We start from the raw sequence: 13038 nt of genomic DNA on the forward strand, positions 1-13038 counted from the left end.
ACCGTAGCATGCTGCGGTTTTATCTCTGTCCTGATCAGTCAAAAAGACTGAACTGAAGACATCCTGATGCATCCTGAACAGATCACTCTCCATTCAGAATGTATGGGGATAAAGCTGATCAGTTATTTTCCGGTATAGAGCCCCTAGGACGGAACTGTATGCCGGAAAAGAAAAACGCTAGTGTGAAAGTACCCTAAGACAAACGTTTTTGAGACTGCTTTTCTCTTAAGAGTTACAAGCTGTTTTGAAAGCTTGCATCTGCAAAAAGTTAGCATACAGCTACAATGCTTGTCTCTATGGATGACTAAGGTAGTACACTCTTATTGCCATATTAATCTCATTTTTAGTAACTGCGTCCATTACCTTCATGGCCTTGATAAGTTTAAATAAGAGAGATAGCAACGTGTCCTACTTACTTAGGGTCCACCAATGGCATAAGCAGTTGCAGTCTTGTGAAGGCATAGGGCCACGCATAGCTGAGGGCTGTAGGACAATGTTTTGGGAGGTTTTCTTGCCTAAGAAATGTGAAGAGGCAGAGAACCCATGGGTCTTTTACAGATTGTGCAAATATCCACACATGAGAAGGGCTTTTTACGTCGTAATGGCTATTGACAAGGACAGCATTCCACTCCACCAGCCACTGCAGGTCCACATTGTGAGAAAATGGCACGGCGGCCTGGGAACAAAGCAAACATTGAATCCAATTATTGGTTAAAACATTAGACAACAATTTAATCAGTAAAATGTGCGCACAATACTTTTATTGTTATTTTGGGTGGTTCTATAATATATCTACATGGGGGAATAGAGGTGGAAACAGGGCAAGGTCCAGCTTTCTAACACACCCCTTCCCAATTCTGAGTTGAACAAAGACTGTAGGGCCTAGAGGGGCATAAGCAAAAGCCATGACATTATGTTCTGCTCCTGTGACCATGGAGTCACATTGGAGTGATTTATAAATAAGCAGTTGAGACGAGTATAAATGTTCCCTCTGTAAATCTCGACAGCAGAAAAGTTCCTCCAGGTCTTTTACAACACACATATTTGAAGTAAACCATATGCATAGAAAGAACAGTGGCCCAGATTTAAAAACCCTGTTGATGGCGTAAACAGACCGGCGGTCTAGACCTGCACCAGAGTTATCACAGGGGTTCAGGCTGGATGATACATGTGGTGCAGGGACAGATACTTTTCTCTGGTTGGCTTACTTTGATACAGAATTGTGGAGCAATTTTGGCACATGCCCCTTTCCCATGAAGCCCCATCTGTGTCCAAGCCCCAACCCTTTTCAAGCAAGTTAGAATTTTTTTTTTAAAAAACTAGTTGCACCAAACTGCGCCAATTTGCACAATTTTTAGGCATATTTTAGGCACAGATACATTCGTAAATCTGGGCCATTGCTTGGAGTTGGAAGAGGAAGCGAGGATCCACAGATTCCTCCTAAAGAGGCTCATACACCTTCAACAGCTGATGACCTAAAGCCAATTATGCTACACCCATCCTCCAATATCCCCCATACATACAGATGTTGCAGGGTTAGCACTCAAGCTCTTAACTCAAATTTCTTAACTCATCACGTTATCTTGAGACAAAAGCCATTTAAGGTGTTTGCTTAACGCATTTAGTTTAGATAAGACGTCTCAAAGCATGAGTGTTAACGCTACTACATCTGTATGCATGCTTGGTTTGTCCACGCATGCGTTTCATGAGCAATACCACCTCTGGTGGTGGTCTATTTCCTGCCAGAACAAAAGGATAAGGTGCCGAAATTCAACTTGCTTGGACTTTTTTTCCCCTGACTTCATCTGCCAGAAGAGTTGGGAGGACCTCATACCAGTTAGATAGTTGGTGGGTTCAGCTGACAATAATGTATTTTGTATGGGGACCTTTAGCTGCACATTCATAGACTTATCAGACTGGTAGTATACATAGATATCATGAAACGTGTACTGTGTGTGTCAAGGTTAAAGCGGTTAAACAGGAAAATATATTTATGACTTATCCTCAGGATAGGTCATCAGTATCAGATCTGTGGGGTTGTGACACCAGGACTCCGGCCGATCAGCTGTTAGAAGAGGCCTTGAGTGCCGCATCCACTTCCTAGGCCAGTGACATCACTGTACATCGGTCATGTGGTCTATTTGCAGCTTAGCCCCATTCAAGTCAATGTGGTCTAGTTGCAATACCAAGCACTGCCACTATACAATGTATGACATTGTCCTTGGAAAGCTGCCAGGAGCCTGTATGGCTCACCATAGCTCGGGTGAGTGCAGTGACTCCCTGAAACAGCTGAGCAGTGCCGGGACTTGGACCCCCACTGATGTGATAATGATGACCTATCCGGAGGATAGGTCATTATAATTTTCTGGATGACCCCTTTATTATTATTAGGTCCAAGACACAATGCGGCTCCACGCAGCTGTATGACATACTATATTTTGTACTGAGAATGGGATCGGATCATGTGTCCTCAGGAAAGTCTTTTCTCAGAAAAGCTTTCCTAATTGCAAGCAACAAAATCAAAGTTTATATTAACCTTGAAAAATATACATCTCCTACACAAAGTTATGATACAGACATCAAAACGCAGGTGTAGGCAATGAAAAGGATTGCCTGGGGGAAGAGTGGCTGAGCCTGGACTGCTTCTGATGCTGACATTGATTCACTGCATTTTCCAGCGGCTACCACTAGGGGAAGCTTCGTGCAAAGAGATTTATAGCTTCTATTGAGTTCAATGGTAATTGTATACATTCCTATGTACTTAGCTCCCCCTAGTGGTGGCTGGAAACATCCAGTTTTATAACATGCCATGTGAAGGGAAACAGGAGAATTATCATTAATTTATGTATTTATGCCAGTTGTCTGATTTGAAAGGGTTTTATGAGATTTTCATACTAATGACCTATCCTCAGAATAGACATATAGAAAAGAAGATGGCTTCGGCAGCATTCCGCAATATCAAAACGATCCTTTATTCGTACCTCCAGACACAATTGGCAACGTTTCGACTGTACACCAGTCTTTGTCAAGCCTTGACAAAGACTGGTGTACAGTCGAAACGTTGCAAATCGTGTCTGGAGGTACGAATAAAGGATCGTTTTGATATTGCGGAATGCTGCCGAAGCCATCTTCTTTTCTATATGTGTATTTCATGGCCTGATGGATCAAGGGCCTATGGCTAGGCTGCTGCATTGATATAGACGCATTATCCGAATACCGTATAGTGCTGCCTCTACACTACTTTTTGCATCTATCCTCAGAATAGGTCATCAGTATCTGATCGGTGGGGCTCTGACACCCAGGACCCCCGCTGATGAGCTGTTTTGAGAAGGTAGTGGCACTGCCTTTTTTTTGCAGATCACCAAGCACAGGGTCATATATTGTATAGCACCTATGCTTGGTACTGCAGCTCAGCCCATACACTTGAATGGGGCTGAGCTGCTCTTAGGCCACGTGAATTATGAACATGACGTCACTGGCCTAGGAAAAATATAGAGAAGGCCGCAGAGCTCCCAGAAGCACCGGTGCCTTCTCGAACAGCTGATTGGCGGGGGTCCCAGGTGTCAGACCCTCACCGATCAGATACTGATGACTAGAGATGCTGCGATCATGTATGAACGCGGCATCTAAGGGGTACAATGACGGGGGCAGCGTTATGGCACCTCCCTGTTATTGCACCCACTACTTACAAATAAATGCGCTTCGTGACAAAGTAATTCGTCACAAAGCTAATTTCTTTGTAAAATTCGGAGAACTTTTCAATAATTCGCTCATCTCTACTGATGACCTATCCTGAAGATGGGTCATCAGTATCAAAATCCCGGAAAAACCCTTTAAATACATTGAGAAAAATGGTGGTCAGAATGAACTCCGTATTTATGAAGCACCTGTTCAACTTTTTTTTTGTTGTTTCATTCGTTGTTCCACTAAATAAATAAAAAAATATTCATTAGAAATCTGGGAAGTTGCGTTTTGGATATCAGAGAATGGGCTGATACTACATTCTGCCATGGGGGCAAATGAGATTTGCGTACACCCCTGACCAGAAGCCTGATTCTTTTTAAATTAGTCCTTTTATTTTTTAATAGAATGGCATAAATTGTGCTCCCATGACCAAGGATATAAAAATGACTTACAGAATCGGACACTGCAACATGTAGAAAGCTTTCAAGTATAGAAGGACTGAGCTGATCCAGTACATCAATCATTGGCTTGTCATCTTCCTATAACCAATAAAAGTAGGTTAACATCTTACATCCATCTGAGTGATATAAAGTCAACGTCATTCATTTGATGCTGTGTTGAATATCAGCCTCTGTGTTAAATAGGATGTGTCCTAAAGGGGTTATACAGGGGTTTTATACTGACTACGTATCCTCAGGATAGGTCACCAACATCTGGTCGGCACCCCTAGGATTCAGCTGTTTGAAGAGGAGGCGGTGCTCCATGCGAGAGCTGCTTCCTGTTTATTACATTGCCTATCGTCGCGGAAGAGCAGTGTATTTAAAAGTACTCTGTCTTTTCACTTGAATGGAGCGAGTACTTGTAATTACACTACGCCGCCGCTCCAAGGGAGATGACCAGCAGTGTAATGAGGGGGAAGCAACGCTCGCATGGAGCGCCGCCTCCTCTTCAAACAGCTGATTGTTGGGGGTGCCTGATGTCTGACCCCTGCAATATAAACTGCTTGTACATCTCCTTTAGGGTCCATTCACACGTCTGTAAGGGTTTTGCGGAACCGCAAATTGCGGATCCGAAAAACATGGACACCTGCAATGTGCGATCCGCACATCACAGACACTATAATAGAAAATGCCTTTTCTGGTCCGCAATTGCGGACAAGAATAGGACATGTTCTATTTTATTCAGGAACGGAATTGCGGATCCCAAAAATGCGGATCCCGGAAATGCGGATTCGCATCCGTTCCAGCCCCATTGAAAGTGAATGGGTCCGCAAATTGTGGAACGAATAGAGACCCAAATTACGGACGTGTGAATGGACCCTTAGAGGGGTTTTCTTCTGGTCGGGGGCCTGGATTCACCGCTGCAGCCTATGAATGGCTTCAGTAGTGACACGTCCCCCAGTGACATGTCACCAATGAAGTCAGTGACCATGGCCTTGACCCAGGAGCGCAGGACCAGAGCGGCAGGGAGCAGGTAACTATGAATCTTTAGGGAGGCGATGCAGGCCAGGCTCCTTCCCGTAATAGTTTATACATATTCTCAGAAAACCATATTAAAGATAAAAGGCATTCCAACGACACAACGACACACCACCAGTACATACACACGGCACAACTCATACCTCAGCTTGCCCCAGTGCAGTAAATAGTGCTCGGACTTCTTTGAGAATTAACACAGCCATTTTCCGAGTAGCCAGCTGAAAACTGCAAAGTAACAATAGTGCAAATCCTTCCACCGCATGCAATACATTGGAGTAAGGTCCCCGTTCAGACTGTATCCTGTGACTGGAGCCATTAGGAATTAGCTGGGTGAAAGAAACACATGGGAATCATTAAAGAAGAGCCAAAACACAAATGGGCAGATAATGGTCTCCTAAAACTGCAGTGAACTATAACTACAATCATACAGGAGAGGACACAGCCAGCAGAGGACTCCCCTACAAGGACCATGCGTAGGCCCCATTCTCTGCAACTGCTGGTCATACAGAACCTCCATCATGACTCTCCAGTAAGACCATCATTGGGTGGCAATCCTACAGGTCACAGATGGGGGTCCAAGCTGCTGGACCTGCACCCATGTAACTCTTATTGAAAACCCTGTGAGCCAAAACACGTAGGGTACCATGTTAAAACAAAAACATTAAAATGATAGTTTCTGAGATAGTAATAAACATATTTCTGAGAAAAGACACTCAAGAGGTGGATGGAGAGGTGGCCCTGCACATGGAGCAAAAGCTAAGAGACACATAAAAAAAAAAAAGGTTTTCTGTCATCTGTGAGCAGGATCAACCCTATTAAACCAACCGTAATGCATGGCAGGGCTGACCCATCTGATTCCCCCGATCTGTTGATGTGTTTAGGAGAAATAAGCGTTTTTAAAAATATTCAAGTTTGGGCTTAAGCGCGCAGAGGGCAGTCCCTAGCCACCCAGTACACCTAAGCTCCTCCGCTCTACTTCCTAGGATACCCCCTCCCCCCTTTCACTTCATTGACAGGGTCAAGAATCCAGGTGGTGGGTTGAGTGTCCAGGTAATCAGAGAGAAGGAACTTAGGAGCACCGATTGGTGATGGCCCGCCCTTGGTGCACTCAAAAGGGTTGTATCATCTCGGACATTGATAGCAAATCTCCTATGTCCAGAACGGGGCCACCAAAGTAAAAAGAGAGCAGCTGCGCACACTCGGCCACTATCCATTCATTGCTATGGCAGGTCTGAAAAAATAGTTGAAGGCTATTTCCGGCAGTCCCATAGCGGTGAATGGAGTGGTGATAGCATTCAGGCGTTGCGCTCACCATTCAAAGCTATGGACATCTGAAAATAGGCGAGTATGCTCACTTGGCTATTTTCAGAACTCTTACAGAGATGAATGTAGAGCTTCACTTTAGTGGCCCCGTATTGGAGATAGGAGCAGGACCCAGAGATGGCATCCTGGTGACATGCCATCAATGTGTGAGATGAACCAACCCCTCTAAAAACATATATTTCTCCCAAAAGCAGCAAGATGGGCAATGTGGGTCAGCCCTACCAGGCATTATGGTTGGCTTAACAGGGTTGACTCTGCTGACAGATGCCCTTTAATGGGACAGAGCCATATTTTTTCTCCTCACATAGCAACAGCCTATATGTGAATTTTCAATATCATTTTTTTTTCCACAAAAAGACAGGTGGATGGTTTTCTGGATATAATTTTTTGAAGTCATTACATGTCTTCTACTTCCTGTACTGGCTCTTTAACTTTCTATTTGTGTGGACTTTCAGCACTGCAAACAGCCTCGCTTGACCTTCTCTGTCAGACCATCACTGAGGCCAACGAGGGACGGGGATGAGTGACTCCATTAGAGCATCCCACATGGCAATGATAAGTACAATGGCGGCATCTTTATCTAGGCCTATCAAGGGAACAATACAGTGGTCATACTGTTATCCCAATTCTACACCTACTATTATACTATCAGATAACATCATACCCTCACAGCAGCAGTAAACTAACAGTGAGTCCCCTATCTGTCTAGACATTTTCTCTCTCTGTGCTGACTGCTACAGAAGGATATTTTGTATATAATTTTCACTAGTATATTACTGCCAAAAAGAAGAAGAAAAACACATTCTTAAAATTGTTTTCTATGAATACGGAGTTTAAAAAATACAGCTTACAGAAGTGTCCCTTTAACAGCACACTTTCCAGCATTATCACTTTATATTTATCAAGTCATTTCATTTCATAATCACTTGCAGATTGAAATCTAAGCGTATAGCGTATTTTGTACATTAAGCCATTCTTTGAATTTTTTTTCGCTAGCCATTACTTATTTAGACTGCATGTCTCCTTATCTTGACCTTGAAAAAGGATTTTCATTTCTTAGTAAAACACATAAATAATTAAGATGAAATATTCAGAACAGTGATACATCAGAAAGCAGAAAATAAATCCCAAGGGACTGGACCAGCAATAAAAATAACCCAAATTCTGCAATATTATATACTGTATTGCCGCACCATCCGCCAACTGCAGAGGCATCTGTTCTGTGAACTGAATCAATAGGAAATCCAGCAGCTCAAGCACAAATACACTATTTTGCAATTAAGTATTTATCTTTTAAGACAGGAAAATAAAATAAAATTGCATTTCATCTATCTGTGGTATATTGCAAGGCTGGAGCCATACAGCCCCAATGCGAGCTGCACCACTACTGCATATAAACACTACGAAATACCTACGATATTTGAGAGGTTACATAACATACAGTATGCTATATGTAATTTAACTTACTGACTGCAAGACACCATATGAAAGCGCCCTCGGCACCGCTAACTTACATATAGTGCATCAGTAATACAATGGGTACACTAATGGCGTTACTGCAGTAAAATGCTTTTGCTGTAACCGAATGCTATTTTGCAGTAATACGATGGATTCACTAACATGGCTACGTTGATGCACTTCAGTGCGCTGAAAATGCCTAATTACAAAGAGTAAATTGAGGGCTTTAGAAAAAAAGAAAAAAAAAACACACTTGCTCAGCATTTGCAGCAGAATGTAAGCTATTGGGGTGCTGGCAATAAGCCTATGAACTGTAGAAACTTGAGATTTTTAGTCTTATGAAAAAAAAATGCTGGCTGGCTGTCCATATACAGAAAAAAATTAGCATGTGGCAGTCGTATTAACTATGAAACAACACACAACTAGAGTGACCACTTCCTCACTCTCTATGGAAAGCTTTCTCTGATAAAATTGTAAAATTTACCCAATTATATCTCCCTGTTCTCTCCCCATAGTGTGTCCCTAGTACAGCTTAATTACCGACTTGTGTCTGCACTGCAATTGCTTTTTGGCAGACACAGCCACAAGAGATGCTCTCGGGTCACAAGGCATCATTTCTGTAAAAAAGCCATAACGCAGCTAGAAAAAAAAGACAGATGGAAAGTGCAACATTAAGGGGTATTCCGATTAGATTGCGTTACACCCCCCCCCCCCAGCTTATTACCCTGATTCTGCAATTTTCAGAAACACCCCACATGTGGTCATAAACTGATGTAAGGGCACATGGCAGGGTGCAGAAGAAAAGAAGCGCCATATGGTTTTTGGAAGGCAGATTTTGCTGGACTGGTTTCTAGATGCCATGTCCCATTTGAAGACCCCCTGATTCACCCTCACAGTAGAAACTCCCTAAAAGTGACCCCATTTTGAAAACTACGGGATAAGGTGCCAGTTTTTTTTGTACTATTTTGGGGTACATATGATAATTGCTCTATATTACATTTTTTTGTGAGGCAAGGTAACCAAAAAACGGCTGTTTTGGCACAGTTTTTATTTTTTACAACATTCATCTGACAGGGTAGGTCATGTGCTATTTTTGAGAGCAGGTTGTTACGGATGCAATGATATCAAATATGTTTTACATAAAGCATTTTTTCGAGAAAAAAAAATTATGTTTTTGTGTCAACATTTTCTGAACGCCATATTATTTTTATTTTTCTGCCGATTGTCTTGCAAGAAGATTTGACGTTTTTATTGGTACAATTTTTGGGTACATATGATTTTTTGATCATTCATTATTACACTTTATGGAGTGTTCACCTGAGGGGTTAAGTCATGTGACTTTTTATAGAGCAGATTGTTAAGACGTGGCAATACCTAATATGTATACTTTTTCTTATTTATTTAAGTTTTACACAATAATAGCATTTTTTAAACCCAAAAAATTATGTTTAAGTGTCTCCATAGTCTGAGAGCCATAGCTTTTTTTATTTTTTGACCGATTGTCTTAAGTAGGGTCTCCTTTTTTGCGGGATGAGATGACGGTTTGATTGGTACTGTTTGCCTTTTTGATCACTTGGTGTTGCAATTTTTGTGATGTAAGGTGACAAAAAATGTGTTTTTACGGTGTTCAGCTGAGGGGTTAGGTCATGTAATATTTTTATAGAGCTACGCGGCGATACCTAATATGTATACTTTTTAAAATTTATATCACTTTAACACAATAATAGCATTTTTGAAACAAAAAAATTATGTTTTAATGTCTTCATGTTCTGAGAGCTATATATATATATATATATATATATATATATATATATATATATATATATTATTATTATTTTTTTTTTTTCTTTAGCGATTTTCTTACGTAGGGGCTCATTTTTTGCGGGATGAGGTGACGGTTTTATTGGTACCATTTAGTGGGACGTATTCCTTTTTGACCACTTGGTGTTGCACTTTTTGTGATGTAAGGTGACAAAAATGTCTTTTTTTGACAGATTTTATTTAAAAAAGTTTATAGTGTTTATCAGACGGGGTGGATCATGTGATATACTGTATTTATAGAGCCGGTCATTACGGATGCGGTGATACCGAATATGTGTGCTTTTTCCTTTTTTTATTTATTTATTATAAAATCAGGGGAAAGGGGCATTTTTTTAATTTATTTTTTACTTGAAACTTTATAATTTTTTTATTAAAAACACTTTTTTGCTTTTTTTTTTTTTAACTTTATTTCTGTCCCACTCTGGGACTTCAACTTTTGAGAGTCTCATCCCCTCTGCAATGCATTACAATACATCTGTATTGTAATGCATTGCCTTTTAGTATATTACACTTCGTATATTTTAAAATGCGGCAAGTCACTTGCCGCCATGACATACTATTACGTCATATGTCAGAAAGGGGTTAATATAATTCACTCACTAATGTATTGTGATTGTCCATATTGCTTCCTTTGCTGGCTGGATACATTTTTCCATCAGATTATACACTGCTCCTTTCCATGGTTACAACCACCCTGCAATCCAGCAGTGCACACTATAGGAGAAAGTGCCGGCCTCTGTAGTGTCTGGGACCATGGGACTGCAGATAGGATGGTGCTTTTTCCTATAGTGTGCAAGGATGGCCACTACTGATGGATTGCAGGGTGGTCGTAACCATGGAAACGAGCAGTGTATAATGTGATGGAAAAATGAATCAAGCCAGCAAAGGAAGCAATATGGACAATCACAATACATTAGTAAGTGCCTTGTATTAAATTTCTCTACATGATAAATGGGGTTTGCTGAAATGAGAAAAACTCTTTACGATCCCAGTCCGCCTATGATTCCCTGCATTCGATTCTATAAATTTGAAGAAATAAGAAATCTAGAATACTTCATCAATGAAGGAGACCAGCTAAGATATTGGGATATTGTGCTCAAATGATGGTCCCACTGGGAGACTTTAAGGGAAGATATGAGAATAAAAAATAAAATATAAAAAAAACATACCTCTGATGTCCTGATTTTCATCTGCTCGTGCGATTTCCCAGGGGTCTGTATTACCAGCTTCCACTGGGTGAGCAACTGCAACAACATCTTGAGAGAGGTGTCAAGGAGCGTCTGGTGGGTATCATTCACTTCACGTAACAGAAAATTTATGAATCCGAATAAAACATCCTCCCTCCAATCCACAAAGTCAACAAGAAGACCCTGGAGAGAGTTCTGTGCAATGTGCCGCAGTTCATCATCCATGTGGATAGACAGTCTGCAAGGACATATGAAACAACTATATTAAATCACTGCCATGAAATACATCCATTGACTGAGAAGGGAATCACATTATAACACAGACTAGTTACACTCGCTAGTTACAAAGACTGATCATGTAGAATAGGAGTTAAAAAAAAACTAAAAACATTTTTTCCAGACAAAATTAGAAATGAAAAATTAGAATAAAACAGGGACCAATCAGATTACTGTTACGCATATTGCAGGGCAGTGCATGACAGGGACTGAAAGAATACAACAGATAATCCCTGTGTCAAGCACCACCCATCTCAGGCCCTGGACGAGGCATAACAAAGTGCATCAACCTTAAAGGGGTTATCCTGGAAAAGATAATAATGACATCCTCAGGCGATGTCATCATTATCACATCAGTGGGGGTCCAAGTCCCGGCACCCCCGCCGATCAGCTGTTTCAGGGAGCCATTGCACTCACCGGAGCTCTGGTGAACAATGCAGGCTCCCAGGAGCTTTCCAAGAACAGCACCGCACATTGTATAGTGGCAGTACTTGGTATTGCAGCTTGGCCCCTTGACTTGAATGGGGCTGAGTGGCAACTAGGCCACATGACTGATGCACAGTGAGGTCACTGGCCTAGGAAAAGGCTGCATCACTCAAGGCGCCTAACAGCTGATCAGCAGGGGTCCTGGGTGTTGCACCCCCGCAGATCTGATGCTGATGACCTATCCTTAGGATAAGTCATAAATAGGGATGAGCGAACTCGCAGTTTTCAAGTTCGGGTTCTGTGGGAATTCAGTTATGGATTCTGTTATCACTGAATATAACAGAATTCTATGACGGAATGCAAAACGGACGCCTTTAAGGGGCATTCCGTCACACTAGAAGTCTATGGGCAGCATAACGGATCCGTCTGGTTTCTGTTATGCAGGACGGAAAATGAAGTCCTGTCCTGCATAACGGAAGCCAGACGGATCCATTATGCTTGGCCTCATAGACTTCTATTATGGCGGAATGCAAAATGGAATGTCTCTAAAGGCTTCCGCGGTGCACTCAGTCATAGAATTGTGTTATATTCCGTGATAACAGAATCCATAACTTAATAACAGCGAGTTCGCTCATCCCTAGTCATAAATATATTTCCCAGGAAACTTGTCAAATTGAAAATGCAGTCTGATGTTAAAGGGGTTTGCTGGAATTTTCATACTGATGGCCTATCCTCCGGATTGTGATTGACAGCTATCTCTATATGCACAGTCATAGATGGAAGGTTATCCATCACTAATAGGACCGCCCACTGGACTCCTAAGCCAAGAATGAACAAGAATTAAAATGAAAAAAAAAAAAAAAATGTAAGTAATACTGAATCTTTTCCCAAAAAAATCTATATCCGCTCAATTCCTGCTGCTCTATAAACAGATCGGTCTGCATTTTCAACATTACAAGTTCCCTTCAAGTGCAGTTTTCATCTGAAGTTTACAGTGTAACTCCATCTCGCTTATTTCCAGTTCTGAGAACCTCCCAAAGCCTTTTCATACGTTTACGAGTCTGGAACTGCTTTAATATTCGGATCAATGACTCTGCAATAGTGAAATATAATCAAGCAGATAAGATGAGAAATCTCGACTCGATCTTCACTTCTATACAATCTTCAACGGTAGAGATGTTTTCATAAAATCATTTTCTAGCCTACAGTACTCTCCGAGGCCCTCAACAGATATGAAAGCTGAACAATTAAAACACTGAAAACATTTTAATCACTTGGTGAAGACTTTATTCCAGCTCTCCCACAAAAAACAAGCAACTTAATACTTGACTAAATCAAGTCTATTTTCCCACCCTTGGGACAGGGTCGGATTTTCACAAAGCATA

General features: G+C 41.4%; 1 protein-coding gene across 8 annotated transcripts in view; it reads right to left on the reverse strand.

The window, feature by feature from the left end:
- Positions 1-13038, reverse strand: part of FRY (FRY microtubule binding protein) — a 294523-nt gene that overhangs the window by 116460 nt on the left and 165025 nt on the right. For all 8 annotated transcript variants that reach the window (XM_040426147.1, XM_040426153.1, XM_040426148.1 and 5 more), the window contains exons 18-21: positions 10934-11189; positions 5306-5488; positions 4137-4223; positions 417-676 (exon numbers count right to left, since the gene is read on the reverse strand). In XM_040426147.1, coding sequence (XP_040282081.1) covers positions 417-676; positions 4137-4223; positions 5306-5488; positions 10934-11189 — 786 coding nt within the window. The remainder of the gene's footprint in view (positions 1-416; positions 677-4136; positions 4224-5305; positions 5489-10933; positions 11190-13038) is intronic.

This window comes from Bufo bufo, chromosome 3, assembly GCF_905171765.1.
Source record: "Bufo bufo chromosome 3, aBufBuf1.1, whole genome shotgun sequence".
Taxonomy (NCBI): domain Eukaryota; kingdom Metazoa; phylum Chordata; class Amphibia; order Anura; family Bufonidae; genus Bufo; species Bufo bufo.